Genomic DNA, 24502 nt, shown 5'->3' with positions numbered 1-24502 from the left:
GTGTTCTACTCGTGCATAGAATCTACACATAGAAAACCTGGCTCGGATGCCACTGTTGGGTAACGTAGCATAAATTCAAAATTTTCCTACGCATATTCAGATCTTCCTATGGAGAGACAAGCAACGAGAGAGGGGTAAGAGCATATTCATACCTTTGAAGATCGCTAAGCGGAAGCGTTGCTAGAACGCGGTTGATGGAGTCATAGTCGCGGCGATTCCGATCTAGTGCCGAACAACGGCACCTCCGCGTTCAACACACGTGCAGCCCGGTAACGTCTCCCGCACCTTGATCCAGCAAGGAGGAGGGAGAGGTTGGGGAAGAAGTCCAGCAACACGACGGCGTGGTGTCGGTGGAGAGAAGAGGTCTCCCGGCAGGGCTTCGCCAAGCGCCGGCAGAGAGGAGGAAGGAGAGGAGCAGGGCTGCGCCGAGAGAGAGATGAAACGGTGTGTTAAACAGCCCCGAGTCCTCATCTATATATAGGGGGAGATGGAGGGGGCGCAGCCCTTAGGGTTCCCACCCCCAAGGGGTGCGGCAGCCCCAGATGGGAGAGGGGGCGGCGGCCAGGGCAGGGAGGAGGGGTGGCGCACCCCTCTGGTGGGCCTTAGGACCACCTATGCTAGGGTTCCCCCCTTCCCCCCTTTCTCTGGTGCGCATGGGCTGGGTGGGGGGCGCACCAGCCCACTTAGGGGCTGGTTCCCTTCCCCACTTAGCCCATCTAGCCTCCCGGGGTCGTTGCCCCCTTTCGGTGGTCCCCCGGGACCACCTCCGGTGGTCCCGGTGGTCCCGGTACGTTACCGGTGACGCCCGAAACACTTCCGGTGTCCAAAACCATCCGTCCTATATATCAATCTTTACCTCCGGACCATTCCGGAGCTCCTCGTGACGTCCGGGATCTCATCCGGGACTCCGAACAACTTTCCTTAACCTCGTACAACAATTCCCTACAACCCTAGCGTCATCGAACCTTAAGTGTGTAGACCCTACGGGTTCGGGAGACAGGCAGACATGACCGAGACACCTCTCTGGCCAATAACCATCAGCAGGGTCTGGATACCCATGGTGGCTCCCACTAGCTCCACGATGATCTCATCGGATGAACCACGATGTCAAGGATTCAATCAATCCCGTATACGATTCCCTTTGTCTGTCGGTATAGAACTTGCCCGAGATTCGATCGTCGGTATACCTATACCTTGTTCAATCTCGTTACCGGTAAGTCTCTTTACTCGTTCCATAGCACGTCATCGTGTGACTAACTCCTTAGTCACATTGAGCTCATGATAATGTTCTACCGAGTGGGCCCAGAGATACCTCTCCGTCACACGGAGTGACAAATCCCGATCTCGATTCGTACCAACCCAACAGACACTTTCGGAGGTACCCATAGTGCACCTTTATAGTCACCCAGTTACGTTGTGACGTTTGATACACCCAAAGCACTCCTACGGTATCCGGGAGTTGCACAATCTCACGGTCGAAGGAAAAGATACTTGACATTAGAAAAGCATTAGCATACGAACAATACGATCTAGTGCTAGGCTTAGGATTGGGTCTTGTCCATCACATCATTCTCCCAATGAAGTGATCCCGTTATCAATGACATCTAATGCCCATGATCAGGAAACCATGATCATCTATTGACTAACGAGCTAGCCAACTAGAGGCTTGCTAGGGACACATTGTGATCTATTTATTCACACATGTATTATTGTTTCCTGTTAATACAATTATAGCATGAACAATAGACGATTATCATGAACAAGGAAATATGATAATAACCATTTTATTATTGCCTCTAGGGCATATTTCCAACAGTAAGAACCGGCTGGGTGGAAAGCAAGGCTTTGAGCTCGTCCAATGCAATTTGGGCTTCGTCTGTCCACTCGAAGGTATCTGATTTCTTCATGAGTCGGTACAGAGGTAACGCCTTCTCGCCGAGTCGAGCGATAAACCTGCTCAAAGCCGCTAAGCAACCTGTGAGCCTTTGAACATCATGTATTCTTACCGGCCGCTCCATTCGGACGATGATCCCGATCTTTTCGGGGTTGACATCGATCCCTCGTTCGGAAACGAAGAAACCGAGTAACTTCCCGCTGGGAACACCGAATGAACACTTGGCTGGGTTGAGCTTGATATCGTACCTACGTAGGTTGGCGAATGTTTCTGCCAAGTCAGTCAGCAGGTCAGAACCTTTGCGTGACTTGACTACGATATCATCCATATATACCTCCACATTTCGACCGATCTGGTCAAGGAGGCATTTTTGGATCATGCGCATAAAAGTTGCTCTTGCGTTCTTCAAACCGAATGGCATAGTGATGTAACAGAAACACCCGAATGGGGTGATGAAGGCTGTTTTTAATTCATCCGGACCATACAGACGGATCTAATGATAGCCCGAATAGGCATCAAGGAAGGATAAACGCTCGCACCTCGCAGTCGAATCAACAATTTGATCAATGCGGGGGAGCGGGAAGTGATCTTTCGGACAGACCTTATTGAGATGCTTGAAATCGATGCACATACGGAGAGACTTGTCCTTCTTGGGCACCATGACAACATTAGCGAGCCACTCGGAGTAGTGCACCTCGCGAATGAAGTTGGCTGCCAAAAGTTTAGCCACCTCCTCTCCGATTGCCTCCCTCTTGTGCGCGGCGGACCGACGCAGTCGTTCTCGGACGGGCCGAGCAGCAGAATCCACATGCAGTCGGTGCTCAGCCAACTCCCTGGGTACACCTGGCATGTCAGCAGGCTTCCATGCAAAAATGTTCGAGTTCTCACGGAGGAATTGGATGAGCTCGACTTCCTATTTTGGATCAAGGGTATAAGTCTGACAGTAGAAGTGTAGGGTATGAAAGGATGGGCAGAGCCTTAGCTACGGCGAGGATGTATGAGTTCAGGCCCCTCTACGGTGGAGGTAAAAGCCCTACGTCTCAGTGCTCTTGGGAGCTTAGTGTCGAGTGGATTATAGGATTACAGTAAATGTCAACCCCTGCACCAGTGGGGAAGCGCAGCTTATATAGAGTGCGCTGCCCTTCATAATGACCCGGTGGACAGGGGTGGAATAGTGGCGAATAAATGCCTACGTTACAGGTAACACAAGCCTTAAATGTTAATAATGGTGTATGAAAACGTATGACCGTTGCCCTCCTGGGAGGTTACGATGTACAGAGTGGAATCCAGTCGATACGTTAAATATGCTCCGAGTGCTCGTCGCCGACTGGATGATGGGGGAGTCCTTAGTTCAGTCGGAACTATCTAAGGGCCTTGTCCTCTATGAAGGGTAGTCCTTGGGTAGGAGCTATAGAGCAGGCCTATGACCCTACCCTGGGACTATAACCCCATCACTCGTCATTGGCTCAACGTTTTCTATTCATTATTCCGGAGTGTGTGAGTAATTTTGATGGAGTCCCTTCTCATCATGATCAGCTGGAAGACCGAAGGAGTGTTTTTCTCAAATCTTGTCCAATCTTTTAAAGATTATCATCTTAACTTCGTGGTTCCTCTCATTTGTTTTCAATCGTGAGTAATTCCTTCCATGTCACTGAGCGAATCACTCGTTGTTCCACAAAGAAGTAAACATCAGATTCGATGGAATCCTTATCCTTTCGGGTTTCGGCCTTCAAGGCAGTGATCAATCTTGACAGTCCATCTCAGGTGAAGCATCGTGAGTCCTCTGGATAAAACCAATGGGTTTACTCTGGTCAAACCCAGGAACAGTGCGCGGTTCATGTCTGGCTCCTCCAAGCTACCTGGTTCATCTCATCCTCGGAGTGACAAGGAAGTTACCACTGTAGGGCTTTGACATTCACTGCTCAGTACGTGACAACCGGTCAGCTCAAGAGTGTAAAACCATTTATCACGGGGCAGTACGTGTTTCGCACGGAAGTCACGTACGGGAGCATGTCAAGTAGCGGAGGAGATTAAAACGAAAAGGAACAGTCCATGAAAAAAATTGTCAACTCAGCGTTGGACTCTTAACTGCTAAACATAGCAGAGAGCGACCCTTAGTTTTGGCACATGCCAAGACCTTTTCCAACGGCGAGTCCACAACGCTGCCTAACACACACGGGGCATGCAGTCATGCACTGTCTCGGCGCTGTTCTCCTGTCTCCGTCGAGCCAACTCGCCGTAGTATCTGTTGAACGGTGTGCTAGCTCGATCGACCAAAGAACAATCCTGACCCGGAAAACGGCGTGGGGAAACTTGGCTGTGAGCGGTTTAGTCTCCACAACGCCATTACTGTCCCGGGAAAAACCGTGTGATCGCCGCTGACGGCGTCTTGCCTCGATGGTTAAGCAACGTGCACCATTGCACCCGGCCGGCGCGTCCTACTCCCGTTGACACGTACGTACAAGTCGATGGAAACTGCGACGTAGGTGTAACTTCGGGTTGCTGTCAAACTAAGGACGTGCTGCTCGCCTGCTAACACACGTTACACACAGACCATCGGCATTGATATGATAGGCATCACCGAGCTGTTTCCGGAACCAGACATGCTGAATGCGAGACGGGGCACGCTACTGTGCACAAACTCCATATACTCATACGGTAGGATACGACCCTTCCTCGTCTACCAGTTAACGCTGTCGTGTTGGTCACTGTTCCCAAGGTCCTTAGCAACAGGTGATCGCCTGCTGATTGCATGCCTATAGGTAGCTAGACTATATCAGCTCCATGTGCCGGGTGACGTGAGCAACAGCATACACACCTGCCCCACTGTGTCGCCAGTACTACGTACGTACATGCTCCTGGACGATGCATGCATGGTTTTGCTGCTAGTGGTTCTTAAGGTCAAGTGGCCGGTCAGCAACAAGAACCCTGTAAACCAGTTGCTATGTTTGTACAAGCCAGAAGAGAAGTGCTATTAGCAAGTCAATCGACGGCCGCATGCCTAGGACAGCGTCGCGAGTGCGGAGAACTTCCTCTTTGTCTGTCTGTCTGAAACAGTAATGTTACACTTACGTAAAGATTTTACGTACAAACTGATGTGTAAGATTGTGATTGGTAATTGAGGGATGAGGGCCCCCAACCTCACTGAAAATCAAGGAGGAAAAGAGTTAGTTTGAAAGGTTAAGTAAACCTTTATAAGTTTTTGTATGTCTAGCGTTATTGTTTTTGAAATGATATCCGCATCAGCATTGAAGAGCTAACAACGGCCCGCGCAAACCGCGCACGGCACAAAGGTGGCCGGAGATCCAAGCCGCTCCGCACGCGACAGGTGTGTGCACGTCGTTTCCTACTAGCGCTACGTCGGCCAGATTTCCCACGCCACGCAACGTAGCTATCCCACCACCACCACTCCTCTGCCAGCATCTCTTCTCTACACTGGATCAGTACGTAAGTACTCCTGGTAGTTAGTTAAACCCCCGACCGGGCACTGGCTAAGCGAATCGAAGCAAGCTAGATAGATAGATCCGGTTTGTTGAGACTTGAGAGGTACAAGTAGTAGGTTAGGTGGTCATCGCCGCGTACGTCCCGCCTCCACGCAACTTTGCATGCAAGCGCGCCAACGCGGTGGTTGCAGTCCGCTTACCTGAATCGGCGACGGCGCCCGCGGTCAAGCCAGACGCTGCCCACCGCCCCCGGCGACCCGGTCACCCGGAGGCGCGCTCGCCCCCTATATCCCCCCGCGCATGCGCCTGCTTGCCTCCTCGCCAGACCTCGCGCACTTGCACCGCTGCGCGCGCGCTCACACGTACGTATGAGGCGCGGCAGATCAGCTCAGCTCAGTAAGATCGATCAACCGGTCGACAGACGCATGGTGACCATGCCGGCACACGGCGGCGCCTCGGTGGTGGCGGAGCTGGAGGGCGCGCTGCTGCGCGACGCCTGCACGTTCCCCTACTTCATGCTCGTGGCCTTCGAGGCGTCGGGCCTGCCGCGGTTCGCGGCGCTGCTGGCGCTCTGGCCGGCGCTGCGGCTGCTGGAGCTGCTGCTGGGGCGGGGCGGCCTCGCGCTGCGCTGCGCGGCGTTCGTGGCCACGGCGGGGGTGCCGCGGGCCGAGCTGGAGGCCGTGGCGCGCGCCGTGCTGCCCAAGTTCATGGCCGACGACGTCGACCCGGCCGCGTGGGCGGCCTTCGGGGCGTGCGAGGGCAGGCGCGTCGTGGTGACCCGCATGCCCCGGGTCATGGTCGAGTGGTTCGCCAGGGAGCACCTCGGTGCGCACGACGTCGTCGGCTGCGACCTCGAGTACAGCCGGCTCAGGCGATGCACCGGGCTCGTCAAGGGCGGCGGTGACGAGGTCATCGCCTACCGCGTGCGCTCGCTTTTCCCGGACGGCGAACGGCCGGACCTCGGTCTGGGCCGCTCGGAAATGGCGCGAACCTTGTTGCCCTTCTGCAAGGTGAGCTGCGCTTTCTACAAAGTTCAGACATATTTTGATGAAAAAAAAAGTGTTCTTACTCTCGAAAGTCCTATTCTACTCCCCAGCATTCGAGCTCGCCCTGGGTGTAGATAATCCATGTTCTCTTACTCCCTCCTTTTTCATTTAGTGTACTCATCTCACAAATCACATCACATTAATCAAGAAAAGCATAGCTAAGTGCTAGACAACATATTAATGCTGCATGCATGTCCCTCTCACTCTTTCATGCATTAGTTAATTTATTCTGTATTTCAAATAAAAAAGGCAAAACTTAATGCAAAGATAGTTATATTTGACAAAAAAGACAAATTTAGCGAGGGGGCATTTTGGTGGAGGCCTTTTTTTGAAGGATTTTTTTTTTGAACTTTTCAGTTTTAAAAATTCTAAAGATGGTGTACAAATAAACAATGATGTGATGTGTATGCATGTCGAATTTCATGATTAAATACCTTGAAATGTGATTTCTGCATAAAAATAGATGCATTGACTTTTTTTAACATCAATAAATTCGTGGACTTTAAGGATGAATAGTGCATCTACTGAAAGTCGAAAACCTCAGCTTTGTCCTATTTCGTCTTGAAAATTTACACTTTGTGCATTATGTCTCTAAGTATATGTGTGTTCTTTAAAACAAAATTGAAACAAGCAATTTTGAATTTGTTCATTCCAAATTCGGTTCCCAATTAGCGTTTTTGAAATTTAGTTTGCTACATCACATTTTTTGGTGTTCTTTTTAGAATAATTTGGAACCTTTTATATAGGCTTTGAAAAGTTGAGCTTCGGTTGGATCACTCCTGCCAAAACTAATTACTCCCTCCGTTCCAAAATTCTTGTCTTAAGTTTGTCTAAAAATGAATGTATCTAAATAGTAAAACATGACTAGATACGTTTATATTTAGACAAATCTAAGACAAGAATTTTGGGACGGAGGAAGTATATTAATTTTGAAACATCATTTCACTTATTTCTTTTATCTCCACAAAACTATAGGTTCGAGTTTCGCCCTTTTGCCACTTCATTTTTCGTGGGTTTTTTTTTTTGAAATCTTCTTCATTTTAAGTTGAAACCCCTACACTACACCTATTCACAGTGAGTGAGCACGTGTGACTGTTTTTCTTTTTCTTTTCAAGAGAAGAGTAACTTACATTACAAGAGAATCTGAAATTCTGAATGCGGTATGTGCATGGATGCAGGAGCATCTACAGCCGCCGCCGTCCGTGGACGACGACGTGGCGAACCGACCGAAGTGCGCGCCGTTTAGGCCTGTCATCTTCCACGACGGCCGGCTGGTGCGCAGGCCGACGGCTCTCATGTCCCTCGCCATCCTCCTCTGGATCCCCCTCGGCGTCCTCCTCGCCGTCGTCCGCATCACGCTCGGCATCGTCCTCCCCATCCAGGCCCTCCCCTACGTCGCCCCCTTCGTCGGCGGCGCCGTCATCACGCGCGGCCGGCCCCCCGCCCCGACAACCGGAGCCAGCGGCTCGCCCGCCGGCGTCCTCTTCGTGTGCACGCACCGCACGCTCATGGACCCGGTGGCGCTCTCGTTCGTGCTCGGCCGGCGCGTGGCCGCCGTGACCTACTCCCTCTCCCGGCTCTCGGAGGTCCTGTCGCCGATCCCGACGGTGCGGCTGACGCGGGACCGCGACACGGACGCGGCGCGGATGCGGGCGGAGCTGGCGCGCGGCGACGTGGCGGTGTGCCCCGAGGGCACGACGTGCCGGGAGCCCTTCCTGCTCCGGTTCTCGGCGCTGTTCGCGGAGCTGAGCGACCGGATCGTGCCGGTGGCGACCAACTACCGCGTGGGGCTGTTCCACCCGACGACGGCGAGGGGGTGGAAGGCCATGGACCCCATCTTCTTCTTCATGAACCCGAGGCCAGTGTACGAGGTGACGTTCCTGAACCAGCTCCCCGCCGAGGCGACGTGCGCCGCCGGGAAGAGCGCCGTCGACGTCGCCAACTACGTGCAGAGGATCCTCGCGGCCACGCTGGGGTTCGAGTGCACCACCTTCACCCGCAAGGACAAGTACCGGGTGCTCGCCGGCAACGACGGCATCGTCAACGCCAAGCCCGGCCCGACGGCGGCGACGGCGACCAAGCCGGGATGGCAGCGCCGGGTCAAGGAGGTGCTCGGGTTCTTGCGCTTCACCAAGATCGATTAACCTCTGGAACTAAGGCATGCAGCTCAACTGGCTACATGCTGATGTATACGTGCTCACAAAAAATTGTAAGAGGCACACATTAGCAATTCACGTTTATCTACAGGTTTCTTTCTAGTTTTTTCTAAAAAAAAAAGAAGAAGAAGAGGTATAGTGCTACAATTTTGGTGTTGTAAATCTTTCAGTCAAGTCTAGTGTCTTCTGTAATTAATGAGCGGAAGTTGTTGGTTGTTGAGCAGTCCTTGCTGTGCATTCTCTTAGGGTGTATTTGGTTGGAGAACCAACTGTCATGGAATGAAATGGTTCCATTCCAGAGAAACGGGTCGGTTCCGTTCTTGTGTTTGGTATGAGCAAAAAAGTGGAACGAGATGGTTCCGTTTCAGTGTTTGGTTGGGTTCCCTTTCATGACCAGCAGGTGCAGCACCACTCCGCCATGGATCGGGAGCTCGCAGCTCGTGCAATCCCCGTCGCCGAATCGAGCTCTTGTAGCTGGGAATGGACTCCCCAAGCCTTGATCTGCGCAGATCGAAAGAGGAGGAGATGGATCAGCCCTTCTGCGCAGATCGAATGAGGGAAGGAGGAGAGGAGAGCCGGCCGGCGGTGAAGAACAGGGGGTCGGTATCGCTTGATGTGGTGCGGCCGGCGGCGCAGCGCTTGTGTCCGACGGCGCAACATATGGAGGGGGCCGGCGGCGCAGCAGAAGGGGGCGGCGGCGCAGCATATGGAGGGGGCGGCGGCGCAGCATATGGAGGGGGCGGCGGCGCATCAGAAGGGAGGAGGAGGTCGAGCGGGGTCGAGCAGGAGGGAGGAGGAGGTCGAGTGGGGAGGAGCGATTCCGCGTGATTCCTCTGATTTGGAGGTATCAGCGCATTCCGTATATTGGAGGAATATTCGCTTCGTGGGAACGACCTGGTTCCGGTTCCACCTATAAACCAAACGCACGGACGCGCCTCTGGTGCGGGTTCGACCCGTGCCGTTCGACCTGGTGACACCAACCAAACACACCCTTACTGCTCCCTTCATTTCTAAATATAAGTATTTTTAGAGATTTAAAAAAAACTATGCATAAAATAAAATAAATAAATTTGTATATTAAAATATGTCTATGTATATTTATATATAGTTTTTTAATAAAACATTTAAAAAACTTATATTTAGTAACAGAGAATATTTTACAGTGATGGGTTTGAGATGGATTGGTACTAGTAGCTACTGTTGGGTGAGAGGATTTATCCATTTTGTAGTTGAGCGTTTTAGTGCGGATTTGACAAATGCCTGTGCGCTGGATGCAACGTTTTGGCTGCTGTGTACGCAAAAAGAAAAAAAAATCGCTAATTAGCGAGAACAGAATGTAAACAGCAGCAAGAAAATGTAACAGAACCGCTAATTAACGTTTTGTATGTTGTGGCTGACCGTCTGCGAGGACAGAATGTAAACAGCACCAACAAAAATAATTGTCAAGAGTGGGATTTGAACCCACGCCCTTTCGGACCAGTACCTGAAACTGGCGCCTTAGACCAACTCGGCCATCTTGACTTGATGTCCCAAACGATCAGAATATGCATATTAGCGAAAACAAAAGTTCAACAGACAAATCGTTTATCTTCCAGGAACACAAACTGTATAATAGGCACTCATACGATATGTGTATACATGTACCTAATTTTCCATTCAGCATAAGCATTCAAAATACCAAACTTATACGCAATCGCTATGGTTTTCCATTCAGCATAAGCATTCAAAATACCCAAACTTGTACGCATTTTAAAAGACTTGTATTTAGGAACGGAGGGAGTACTAGATAGGCACCGCGCCTTCGGGCGAGTTGCCTGGTTGAGCAACGAAATTCAAAACAATATAATAATGCATTGTTTAGCGTCAAAAGTAATTCATCGAATGTCTGACTTCATGAATTGTTCAAGTAAAGTAAATAAACTCGACACAAGGAAATAACCAAAAGCAACACAGTTGGATAGATGTAAAGATTCGAGCAAGTTAATGTAAAAACAATGATTAGAGCAAGTCATTTATATTTAAAAAAATTGAGGTTAAGAGCAAGTCATCATCTATATAAGGTAATATATTACACGGGTTAAAGATGGAAGGGGATGATTAAGGGGTGTCACATACATCCCAGCCAGTGTGCCACGGTTTTAAGAATTTTTCTATCATTTTAGCCAAGTGGTATTGAGTGAAGGTTAGTAGCATATTTTTTAAAGAAAATTACCCGGAGTGATGCGTTCATCATAGAGAAGAGTCCTTCACGTATCAATTGATCTAATTTTATATTCTAAGTGCCTATTCCTCCGCTCCACAACTCTGCTTCGGAGCGGAGCGGAGTAGGCTGTAGTGCAAATTTACAAAACGAGGGATTGGATGCTACAAAACGAGGGATTATAAATTTACAAAACACTGTCCCTAGTAAGCGTCTAGTTGACTAGCTCGTTGATCAAAGATGGTCAAGGTTTCCTGACCATAGACAAGTGTTGTCACTTGATAACGGGATCACATCATTGGGAGAATGATGTGATGGACAAGACCCAAACTATAAACGTAACATATGATCGTGTCGGTTTACTGTTATTGTTTTCTGCATGTCAATGTATCCGTTCCTATGACCATGAGATCATGTAACTCCCAGACACCGGAGGAATACCTTGTGGGTTATCAAACGTCGCAACGTAACTGGGTGACTATAAAGATGCTCTACAGGTATCTCAAAGGTGTCTGTTGGGTTGGCATGGATCAAGACTGGGATTTGTCACTCCGTGTGACGGAGAGGTATCTCGGGGCCCACTCGGTAATACAACATCACAATAAGCCTTGCAAGCAATGTGACTAAGAAGTTAGTCACGGGATCTTGTATCACGGAACGAGTAAAGAGACTTGTCGGTAACGAGATTGAACTAGGTATAGAGATACCGACGATCGAATCTCGGGCAAGTAACATACCGAAGGACAAAGGGAATAGCATACGGGATTATATGAATCCTTGACATAGAGGTTCAACCGATAGAGATCTTCGTATAATATGTAGGAGCCAATATGGGCATCCAGGTCCCGCTGTTGGTTATTGACCGGGGAGTGTCTCAGGTTATGTCTGCATAGTTCTCGAGTCGGTGACGTTTCGGTATAGTTGAGTTATATGTGTTGGTGACCGAAGTTTTGTTCGGAGTCCCGGATGAGATCCCGAACATCACGAGGAGTTCTGGAATGGTCTGGAAACGAAGATTGATATATAGGAAGTTGGTGTTTGGATTCCGAAAGATTTTTGGGCATTGCCGGCAGTGTACCGGGAGTGGCGAATGGGTCCCGGGGGCCCACTGGGTGGGCCCACAACGCCCCAAGGGGCCCACATGGGTTTATTGGATGCACAATAAGGTATAATGGGCTGACAAAGTCATCCAAGGAAAGCCCATGAGGAAAAAGTGGGAAATCCAAAAGAGGTGGGAAAATAAAGAAGGAGTCCTAATCCAAGTGGGATTGGAGGAGGACTCCTCCCTTCCCCACTTCGGCCAACCCAAGGAGGCCTTCCTTGGCGCGCCAAGGCTGCCCCTCCCCTCCTACTATATATACTAGAGGTTTATGGCTTTTGAGACACAACTTTGCCACGTGCTGTCCTCTCCTCTAGTTCATGGTTCTTCCTTTAGATCGGTTTTCTGCGGAGCTCGGGCGGAGCCCTACAGGAATAGATCATCACCATCACCGGCGCGCCGTCACGTCATCGGAGAACTCATCTACTTCCCCGTCTCTCTTGCTGGATTAAGAAGGCGGAGATCGTCATCGAGTTGTACGTGTGCGGGACACGGAGGTGCCGCCGTTCGGCACTTGATCGGGACGGATCACGAGACGGTTCGTGGGACGGTTCGTGAAGACGTACCACCACATCAACCGCGTTTGTTAACGCTTCCGCTTAGCGATCTACAAGGGTATGTGGATTCGATCTCCCTCTCGTAGATGAACACCACCATGATAGGTCTTCGTGCACGTAGCAAATTTTTTGTTTCACATGCAACGTTCCCCAACAGTGGTATTAGAGCTAGGTTCATGCGTAGATGTAATCTCGAGTAGAACACAAAAGTTTTGTGGGCGTTGATGTTTGATTTTCTGCCCTCCTTAGTATTTTCTCGATTCGGCGGTATTGTTGGATTGAAGCGCCCCAGACCAACCTTACTCGTACGCTTACGAGAGAACGGTTTCATCGACTAACATGCAACTTATTGCATAAAGATGACTGGCAGGTGTCTGTTTCTTCAACGTTAGTTGAATTGGATTTGACCGAGGCGGTCCTTGGAGAGAGGTTAAATAGCAATTTGGACATCACCGTTGTGGTTTTGCATAAGTAAGATTCGATCATACTAGATACCCATAGCAGCCACGTAAAACATGCAACAACAAATTAGAGGATGTCTATCTTGTTTTTGCAGGGTATGCATGTGATGTGATATGGATAAAGACATGATGTGATATATTGGATGTATGAGATGATCATGTTGTAATAGTTAAATATCGACTTGCACGTCGTTGCTACGACAACCGGCACGAGCCATAGGGTTTCCTTTAAACTAATGTTTATGCTTGCAGATGCGTTTACTATGTTGCTAGGTTGTAGCTTTAGTAGTAATAGCATGGTTAGCATGAAAACCTCGATGGCGGCACAATGATGGAGATCATGATGATGGAGATCATGGTGTGGTACTGGTGACGATGAAGATCATGCCGGTGCTTTGGTGATGGAGATCAAGAAGCACAAGATCATGGCCATATCATGTCACTTATGAATTGCATGTGATGTTAATCCTTTTATGCACCTTATCTTGCTTAGAACGGCGGTAGCATTATAAGGTGATCCCTCACTAAAATTTCAAGATAAAATTGTGTTCTCCCCGACTGTGCACCGTTGCGACAGTTCGTCGTTTCGAGACACCATGTGATGATCGGGTGTGATAGACTCATCGTTCACATACAACGGGTGCAAAACAGTTGCACACGCGGAACACTCAGGTTAAACTTGACGAGCCTAGCATGTACATACATGGCCTCAGAACACAAGAGACCAAAAGGTCGAGCATGAATCATATAGTTGATATGATCAACATGGAGATGTTCACCACTGAAACTATACTCAACTCACGTGATGATCGGATTTGAGTTAGTGGATTTGGATCATGCGCCACTCGAATGACTAGAGGGATGTCTATTTGAGTGGGAGTTCTTAAGTAATATGATTAATTGAACTAATTATCATGAACATATTCAAAAGGTCTTTGCGAATTATCTTGTAGCTTGCGCTGTAGCTCTACTGTTTTTATATGTTCCTAGAGAAAATTTAGTTGAAAGATGATAGTAGCAATTTTGTGGACTGAGTCCGTGAACTGAGGATTGTCCTCATTGCTGCGTAGAAGGCTTATGTCCTTAATGCACCGCTCGCTATACTACACCTCGAGCGTCGTCTGTGGATGTTGAGAACATCTGACATACACGTTTTGATGACTACGTGATAGTTCAGTGGGTAATACTTAACGACTTAGAATTGAGGCGCTCGAGACACTTTTTAACGTCACAGAACATATGAGATGTTCTAAGAGATGAAATTGGGATTTCATACCCGTGCCCTTGTTGAGAGTTATGAGACCTCCGACAAGATTCTTTGTCTACAAAGTAAAAGGAGAAAAGCTCAATCGTTGAGCATGTGCTCAGATTGTCTAAGTGCAACAGTCACTTGAATAAAGTGGGTGTTAATCTTCCAGATGAGATAGTGATGGTTCTCCAAAGTCACTGCCACCAAGCTGCTAGAGCTTCGTGATGAACTATAACATATCAAGGATAGATATGATGATCCTTGAGCGATTCGCAATGTTTGACACTGTGAAAGTAGAGATCAAGTAGGAGCATCAATTGTTGATGGTTAGTAAAACCACTAGTTTCAAGAAGGGCAAGGGCTAGAAGGGATACCTCATGAAACGACAAACTAGTTGCTACTCTAATGAAGAAACCCAAGGTTGAACCCAAACCCGAGACTAAGTGATTTTGTTTAAGGGGAACGATCACTGAGACGGAGCTAAGCTAGATACTTGGTAGATGAGAAGGCTGGCGAAGTCGACAGAAGTATATTTGATATACATTATATTGATATGTACTTTACTAGTACTCCTAGTAGCACGAGGGTATTAGGTACCGGTTCAGTTGCTAAATGTTAGTAACTCAAAATAAAAGCTACGGAATAAACGGAGACTGGCTAAAGGCAAGGTGACCATATGTGTTGGAAGTATTTCCAAGGTTGATGTGATCAAACATCGCACACTCCCTCTACCATCGGGATTAGTGTTAAACCGGAATAATTGTTATTTGGTGTTTTTGTTGAGCATGAAGATGATTAGATCATGTATATTGCAATACGGTTATTCATTTAAAGAGAGTAAAGGTTATTCTATTTGCTTGAATAAATACCTTCAATGGGTTATTGAATCTCGACTGTAGTGATACACATGTTCATAATATTGATGCCAACAGATACAAAGTAGTAATGATTGTAGCACCTATATGTGGCACTGCCGCTTGAGTCATGTTGGTTAAAATGCATGAAGAAGCTCCATGCTGATGGATCTTTGTACTCACTCATTTTTGAAATGTTTGAGACATGCAAACCATACCTATTGGTATAAACGCATGAAGAAACTCCATGAAGATGGATCGTTTGGACTCACTTGATTTTGAATCACTTGAGACATGCAAATCATACCACATGGAACAAGAAAGTAACTTGTTGGAAGTAATACATTTTTTATGTGTACAGTCCAAATGAGTGCTGAGGCATGCAGTGGATATCGTTATGTTCTTACTTCACTGACGATTTGAGTAGATACAAGAGTATTTACTTGATGAATCACAAGTCTGAAATATTGAAAAGTTCAAACCTATTTCAAAGTGAAGATCGTCATGACAAGAGAATAAACTGTCTACGATATGATCATAGAGATGAATATCTGAGTTGCGAGTTTTGGTACACAGTTAAGACAATGTGAAAATTGTTTTGCAATTCATACCACCTAGAACACCATAGTGTGATGGTGCGCCCGAACGTCATAGCCGCGCCCTATTTGATATGGTGCATACTATGATGTCACTTATCGAATTACCACTATCGTTTATGGGTTATGCATTAGAGACAACCGCATTCACTTTAAATAGGGCACCGCGTATTTCCGTTGAGATGACACAGTATGAACTATGGTTTGGAGAAACCTGAGCTGTCGTTTCTTGAAACTTTGGGGCTATGACGCTTATGTGAAAAAGTTTCAGTCTGATAAGCTCGAACCCAAAGCGGATAAATGCATCTTCATAGGATATCCAAAACAGTTGGGTACATCTCCTATCTCAGATCCGGAAGCAAAGTGTTTGTTTCTAGAAATGGATCCTTTCTCGAGGAAAGGTTTCTCTCGAAAGAATTGAGTGGGTGGGAGGTGGAACTTGATGAGGTTATTGAACCATCACTTCAACCAGTGTGTAGCAGGGTCCAGGAAGTTGTTCATGTGGCGCCTACACCAATTGAAGTGGAAACTGATGATAGTGATCATTAAGCTTTGGATCAAGTTACTAAAAACCTCGTAGGTCGACAAGGTCACTGCTACGGAGTGGTACGGTAAACCTGTCTTGGAGGTCATGTTGTTGAACAACAATGAACCAACAAGCTATGGAGAAGCAATGGTGGGCCCAGATTCCTGCAAATGGCCGGAGGCCGTGAAATCCGAGAGAGGATTCATGTATGAAAACAAAGTGTAGACTTTGGAAAAACTACTTGTTGGTCGTAAGACTATTAAGTAAAGATGGATCTTTAAAAGGAAGACAGACGATGATGGTGAAAAGTCACTATTAAGAAAAGCTCGACTTGTCGCGAAGATGTTTCCGACAAATTCAAAGAGTTGACTATGATGAGATTTTCTCACTCGTAGCGATGCTAAAAGTCTGTTCGAATTATGTTAGCAGTTGCTGCATTATTTATGAAATATTGCACACATGATGTCAAAACATTGTTTTCTCGATGGTTTTGTTGAGGAAAGGTTGTATGTGATACAACTAGAAGGTTTTTCGTAAGGATGCTAACAAGTATGCAAGCTCCAGCGATCCTTCTATGGACTGGTGCAAGCATCTCAGAGTTGGAATATATGCTTTGATGAGATGATCAAGGCTTTTGGGTTTATACAAGGTTTTTGAGAAACTTGTATTTCCAAGGAAGTGAGTGGGAGCACTATAGAATTTCTGATAAGTATATGTAGTTGACATATTGTTGATCAGAAATAATATAGAATTTCTGTAAAGCATAAAGGGTTGTTTGAAAGGTGTTTTTCAAAGAAAGACATGTATAGAGCTACTTGAACATTGAGCATCAAGATCTATAGAGATAGATCAAAACGCTAAATAGAACTTTCAATGAAATGCATACATTGACAGGTTTTTGAAGGAGTTCAAAATAGATCAGCAAATAAGGAGTTCTTGGCTGTGTTGTAAGGTGTGAATTTGAGTAAGACTCAAATCCCGACCACGGTAGAAGAAAGAGAAAGGACGAAGGTCGTCCCCTATGCCTTAGTTGTAGACTCTAAAGTATGCCATGTTGTGTACCACACCTGATGTGTGCCTTGCCATGAGTCTGTCAAGGGGTACAAGGAGTGATCCAGGATTGAATCAGTGAACATCGGTCAAAGTTATCCTTAGTAACTATTGGACTAAGGATTTTTTCTCGATTATGGAAGTGATTAAAGAGATCATCGTAAAGGGTTACGTCGATGCAAAGTTGGACACTAATCCAAATAACTCTGAGTAGTAAACCGAATACGTATAGCAGAGAAGTCATTTGGAATATTCCAAATAGCACGTATAGGATGACATAAATATTTGTAAAGCACACACAGATCTGAAAGGTTCAGAACCGTTGACTAAAACCTCTCTCACAAGCAAGATGTGATCAAACCCCCAGAACTGTATGGGTGTTGGGTTCGTTAAAATCACATACTGATGTGAACTAGATTATTGACTCTAGTGCAAGTGGGAGACTGTTGGAAATATGCCCTAGAGGCAATAATAAATTACTTATTATTATATTTCTTTGCTCATGATAATCGTTTATTATCCATGCTATAATTGTATTGATTGGAAACTCAAATACATGTGTGGATACATAGACAAAACACTGTCCCTAGTAAGCCTCTAGTTGACTAGCTCGTTGATCAAAGAAGGTCAAGGTTTGCTGAACATAGACAAGTGTTGTCACTTGATAACAGGATCACATCATTGGGAGAATGATGTGATGGACAAGACCCAAAATATAAACGTAGCATATGATCGTGTCAGTTTACTATTACTGTTTTCTGCATGTCAATGTATCTGTTCCTATGATCATGAGATCATGTAACTCACTGACACCAGAGGAATACCTTGTGTGTATCAAATGTCACAACGTTACTGGGTGACTATAAAGGTGCTCTACAGGTATCTCCGAAGGTGACCATTGAGTTAGCATTGATCAAGACTGGGATTTGTCACTCTGTGTGATGGAGAGGTATCTCGGGGCCCACTCGGCAATACAACATCACAATAAGCCTTGCAAGCAATGTGACTAAGAAGTTAGTCACGGGATCTTGTATTATGGAACGAGTAAAGAGACTTGCCGGTAACGAGATTGAACTAGGTATAGAGATACAGACGATCGAAACTCGGGCAAGTAACATACCGAAGGATAAAGGGAATAGCATACGGGATTATATGAATCCTTGACATAGAGGTTCAAACGATAGAGATCTTCATAGAATATGTAGGAGACAATATGGACATCCAGGTCCCGCTGCTGGTTATTGACCGGGGAGTGTCTCGGGTCATGTCCGCATAGTTCTCGAACCCGAAGGGTATGCACACTTAAGGTTCGGTGACGTTTCGGTATAGTTGAGTTATATGTGTTGGTGACCGAAGTTTTGTTCGGAGTCCTAGATGAGATCCTGTACGTCACGAGGAGTTCCAGAATGGTCTGGAAATGAAGATTGATATATAGGAAGTTGGTGTTTGGATTCCGGAAGATGTTCAGGCATTTCTGACACTGTATCGGGAGTGATGAATGGGTTCCGGGGGCCCACTGGGTGGGCCCACCACGCCCCAAGGGGTCCACATGGGTTTATTGTATGTGCAATAAGGTATAATGGGCTGACAAAGTCATCGAAGGAAAGCCATGAGGAAAAAGTGGAAAATCCAAAAGAGGTGGCAAAATAAGGAAGGAGTCCTAATCCAAGTGGGATTGGAGGAGGACTCCTCCCTTCCCCACTTCGACCGACCCAAGGAGGCCTTCCTTGGCGCGCCAAGGCTGCCCCTCCCCTACTCCTATATATACTAGAAGTTTAGGGCTTTTGAGACGCAACTTTGCCACGTGTTGCCCTATCCTCTAGTTCATAGTTCTTCCTCTAGATCGTTTTTCTGCGGAGCTCGGGGGGAACCCTGCAGGAATAGATCATCACCATCACCGGCGCGCCATCACGCTGCCGGAGAAATCATCTACTTCCCCGTCTCTCTTGCTGGATCAAGAAGGCGGAGATCGTCATCGAGTTGTACGTGTGCGGGACGCGGAGGTGCCGTCTGTTCGGCACTTGATCGGGACAGATCGTGGGACGGTTCGTGGGACGGATCGTGAAGACGTACCACTACATCAACCGCGTTTGTCAACGCTTCCGCTTAGCGATCTACAAGGGTATGTGGATCCGATCTCCCTCTCGTAGATGAACATCAGCATGATAGGTCTTTGTGTGCGTAGGAATTTTTTTGTTTCCCATGCAACGTTTCCCAACACTACGTTTTGACGGCCGCCGCCACGCCAGCCATGCCGGCCACGCCCCATCGCCCGACGGTCGTGCCCCGTCGCCCATCGACTGCGTCCCGTCACCATCGGTCGCGGTCAGCCTCGCCGGTCGTGTCTTGTCGCCCACCACCCACGCCCCGTCGCCCGCCGGCAATGTCCTGCTCTTTTGTCAGCCGCGCCGGCCGAGCCATGCCACTTTGCCGGCCGCGCCGGGAGGATTCCGGCAGCCAGACCGAGGTCATGGGAGGCCATGGCGAGGTTGAGCTCGTCCAATTCAAACTAGCGACGATCGATTGCCACATCCAGCGGCCTTTTCCAGCATGCGATGATGAATTCCGACGAGTTTATGATGGATTTCGTCAAACTCCGCGACGGTGTTTGCTCCGACGAGGTTTGACCGGTATATAGGGCACCCTCGGTTCGGTCTTCCAACCTTCAAATATAAGGGTTTCGTGTGTGGCTTTCCGTTCCCCTTAAAAAAATTACGGTTTGATCATTTTTATGGTTTATGTTTTGGACACTTTTTTCGATCTAAACTATAAAACGCAATGTTTTTACGGGTTTGACCACTTATACAGGGTCTGCTAGAGATGTTGAACATAATCAACATCACACTTAATCTAACGATTACGATTGAATCAAGCTCCCGTGTATGCGTGGACCTCGACCTAGTCCTCGTGCTTCTCCCATGTCACGGTTCGTGTTGCTGCTCCCATGCTCAGGTTACCGTCAGAGTTTCCCTTCAACCCACCTCCTCTCCTGCAGTCGGAGCTGTTACCTGATCTACCCCTCCACGCACAACACCTCCTCTCGACGTCTAGGCGCCACTCCTAGCCCACGCCCAGCACCTCACTGCTTGCCCAACACCTCACTGCTTGCCCAGCAACAGATCTTGTACTACTCACTTGCAGGTCAAATGGAGATGAGTTAAGCACAGTATGAGCAGCAGGTCAATTGACCAATACATAGTGTCATATGTAGCAGTACTATCTGTAGGAGCAGTATCCTCTGTGGCAGCAATTGATCAGTATCAGCAGTATATGTAGCAAGATCAAACATCAAACTTGCGAGGCGCCTCTACTTTTCGGGTACAAAAAATTTATGACATTTTAAAACATGAGCAAACTAAACATCATAACATGTTTCATTTAGGATGACCAATACTGTGAAAATTCAGAAACTCAATTAGAACATGTTTTCCAAGATGTAGATATGCACAATATTGTGAAAGTGCAGTACAGTCTAATCTGTACTTGAAATTAGAATTAGAAAACATGATTGAAATTAGAAAACACCCATATACTATCAAGTTATGTCCATGCTCCACCTGAGGCAGTAGATTTACACGTGATTTTCTAGTAGATTTACACTGATTTTCCAAGCTCAAGCAGTATTCATTCATTTACACATAAGCATACTAGTATCCATTCATTTAAAATAGATTTGCACTGATTTTCATTTTTAAAATGCAATTTTGGCTCAATCTCTCTATAAACATTCTAATCATAACAAGTGCACTCGTCTCGGCTCTGAATCCATAGCAAAAAACTTGGATTGCCGTTGGCAGTGCAATTATGACTCGAGCAATCAAGTATATGTATATGTCGGGGCTGGACAGCAACAATGAGCTGCACAAATTTACCTACACGACAAATACACACACTATACACCCTCTTCTCTTGTGAAGAACTTTGATGACAGCTTCAACCAACAAGTAAGCAATGGAATAACACAAACATCATGCACATGTAACACATGATTTAACATGGAAGAACCTCCTCAAGTTCCGGAGTAAAAAACCACGGTCGTAGACCGACCGGTCCACACAACTTCACTATGAGAATGATGAGTGCAAAGTCTTCTCTAGAACCTATAGAGAGAGTTACAACACACTTTCCACATTGCCAACCGGCAACAACAACAACAACCACAAGAGGCAAGATTTCAGCAAAGCAGAATACACATAGTTTTTCTTCCCTTTAGTATTTTGCAAAGTGCTATTAAGCCGCTCAACCAAACAACACAAAATTTATCACATAAGTAGACACACGAGTTCGTAAGATCCCCTTAAAACTTCAGCTCAATCAGATACCGTTTGCCTACCCAAGTTGTTTGTCTCCCAAAACTACTCTGTTCTGAACCTACAACAGTCAGAGCTGACAAAACCACTCTCAAATCCAATGCTCCACTCACCCAACCCTCAAACCAGCTAACCAGACCAAATTACTCAAAGTAAGGAATGAGCTCACCAAGTTTGGGGTCGATCCAATCACGTTTGAGCCTCCAATCACTAGCTTGAACATTGTCTAGTCAGATGCACCAAATCTGGACAGAACCTCCACTTCTTCTCCTTCCTCTCTCACACAGGTTGTGTTTTCTCTTGTGTGCTCTCTCTCAATCTCAAAATGATAGCCACCACAGGAAGGGGTGGAGTGGATAGGGTTTTCTTCTTGCTTCCCTTCCCTTGAAAGCACTCTCAACCGTTGGATGTGACGAGGATCAACGGCTCACATGTGTTGGACTTATGGACTGATGTTGAGCTGCCAACTAATACGTCCCAAACGTATCTATATTTTTTTCTTGTTCCATGATCTTTTGGGTGACATTGTTATATGTTTTGCTACACTTTTATATCATTTTACACATATTTGGACTAACCTACTAACTCAGTGCACCCAATGCAAGTTTATGTCTGCTCATGTCTATTTTGCAGGGGCTTTCATCCAATTTTCCGAAGCCCGAAAAAATCCAGAAAATATATGAAAAAATCCGAGAAACAGAAGCTTCGGGATCACCGGAGGAGGGCGAGAGGGGGGCCAGGAGCTTCCCAGGCGGCCTGCTGGTGCGGCCAGGCCCTAGGCCGCGCCACAAGGTCGCCTGGGTGGGTCCCACCTCCTCCGATGCCCTCCTTTGGCATATATTTAGTGTTCCGTGAGGAAACCCTCGTAGACTTTCTGGAATCGCGAATTTCTCCATCGTTCCGCCGCCGCAGCGCTTCCAAGATCGGGAGCGTCACGAGACCTCTTCCCGGCACCCTGCCGGAGGGAGGATTGACTTCCAGGAGCTTTTCCACCGCCATGGACGCTTCCCGGACGTGCCGTGAGTAGTCCTCCTTGGACCATGAGTCCATGACCAGTAGCTATGTGATGTCTTCTCTCCAATCTTGTGCTTCAATGGTTAGTCCTGGTGAGCTGCCCTACATGATCAAGGCATCTATGTAATCCTCTTGCTTTTGCTATGCTCGGTTTGTTGGGATTCGATGGATTGTGAGATTATGTTTAGATTGTTATGAGTTATATATTTGATTATCCTTTTATATTATGTTCCTTAGTGATTCTTGCATGTTCTCCGTTGCTTTTTATTGCTTTGGCCAAGTAGTATATCGTAAGTCCAAGAGGGAGCGTTATGCATGATTGTGGGTTCGGGCCCCTCGATGTCTAGCTTGAGTGACAAAAACATGAGACTAGGGGATGTGCTTGTTGCCACCAGGGAGAAAACAATGGTGTTTGTGACCACGGTTGCAAGGATTGTTTACCTTACGCATAGTTCGTTAATGCAGTTGTCCATTGCTTTGAGTTTACACGTTAGGTGGGGCTCGCAACTTAATACCAGAGAGATGTTCTGGATAGATATCTCAAGGTGGATGATTAGTAAGTAGATGCTGATGAATAAACGGTCTACTTGTCTTGGTGTACTGCCGATTACTATTGAACCTCTAACTATCAAGGAGCATAATTAGCATTGCGGTGCGATCATAATTCTGTCAATTGCCCAACTGTGATTTGTTTACCCTAGCATAGTAGATTATCGTGTTTTGGGAGAGAGACATCACTAGTGAACATCATGTGGCTCCGATCCATATCACCATCATTGTTTACACCTCCATCATTCACCGATTTTCATTTACTTTTCTATTGCAATCGCTATTACCTTCCCGCTTGTGTTTTGATCCTTTGCAAACTACAAGACCGGAGAGATTGACAACCTCTCTGTACTCGTTGGGAGCAAAGTTATTTGTTGTGTCTGCAGGTCCACGTCTTCTGCTGACCAGGACGGAAGACACCTACTTGTTGAGCCTAGGAGTCCTCCTGGTTCGATAAACCTTACAGTCTCCGTGTAAGGGAAATTTGCTGCTGACTACATCTCCACCTTCCACTTGGGGTATCCAACGAGGGGCGAGAAGTATATACATCATCTCTTCATCACCAACACACCTCCATGTGGAGGGAATTAGCCTAACAAACTCCCCCTCCCGACATCACGGAGGGTATCACAGCCTTCCGGCAGCCGTGACAGCGAGCTGACGGCATACTTCGAGCTTCTTCTTAGTCACCACTTTAGTCAACATATCAGCCCCATTATCATCGGTGTGAACCTTCTCAAGTTGTATTTTCTTGGAATACAATACATCTCAAATCCAATGATAGCGCACTTCTATATGCTTAGATCTTGAATGAAAACTTGTAATCTTATTCAAGAGGATAGCACTTTGGTTGTCACAAAACAACACACACTTGTCTTGCTTAGAACCAAGCTCACAAGCCAATTGTTTCAGCCACAATGGTTCCTTGCTCGCCTCTATTAATGCAATGAATTCAGCTTCAGTTGTATTCACTGCCACACACTTTTGTAGCATGCTTTGCCATGATACTGCCCCCCTGCATAGGTAACCAAGTAACCTGAAGTAGACTTCCTTCTATCAACATCTCCATCCATGTGAGACTCTAAAAAAGCAATTATCTTGGCCTCACCACACCAAAAGCAAAGCTTCAGATTTTTGCTGCCTCGGAGATATCTCAAAATCCACTTCACGACTTCCCAATGAGGTCTTCCTGGATTATACATAAATCTCTCACAGTACTAACCACATGAGTAGTGTCAGGCCTTGTACACACCATATCATACATCAAACTCCCAACCGCTCAAGCATAAGTAATATTTTGCATCTAAGTTTTCTTCTCATCAGTGGTAGGACATTGCCTTTTGCTTAACTTGAAATGGGCTGCTAGTGGAAAACTCACACCTTTAGCATTCTCCATCGTGAACTTCTGAAGTACCTTCTCAATATACTTCTCTTGAGACAAGTATAACTTGTTGGAATATCTATCTCGCTCAATTCTCATTCGGAGAATGTTCTTTGT

The 24502-nt window shown here is 46.8% G+C and overlaps 1 protein-coding gene and 1 non-coding gene across 2 annotated transcripts; one reads left to right on the top strand and one right to left on the bottom strand.

Moving 5' to 3' along the window:
* Nucleotides 1-5605: 5605 nt before the first annotated feature.
* Nucleotides 5606-8762, top strand: LOC123415071 (glycerol-3-phosphate acyltransferase 5-like). The gene is made up of 2 exons (XM_045106698.1): nt 5606-6347; nt 7562-8762. Exons 1-2 carry the CDS (start codon nt 5706-5708, stop codon nt 8525-8527), a joined length of 1608 nt encoding a protein of 535 aa, XP_044962633.1. The 5' UTR covers nt 5606-5705; the 3' UTR covers nt 8528-8762.
* A 1217-nt stretch (nt 8763-9979) lies between these two features.
* Nucleotides 9980-10060, bottom strand: TRNAL-CAG. The gene has a single exon. It is a non-coding gene; the product is annotated as a tRNA-Leu (tRNA).
* Between the last annotated feature and the right edge of the window lie 14442 nt (nt 10061-24502).

The sequence above is a fragment of the Hordeum vulgare genome, chromosome 1H (genome assembly GCF_904849725.1).
Source record: "Hordeum vulgare subsp. vulgare chromosome 1H, MorexV3_pseudomolecules_assembly, whole genome shotgun sequence".
NCBI classification, from domain to species: domain Eukaryota; kingdom Viridiplantae; phylum Streptophyta; class Magnoliopsida; order Poales; family Poaceae; genus Hordeum; species Hordeum vulgare.
This window is presented reverse-complemented; position numbering and strand designations above follow the sequence as displayed.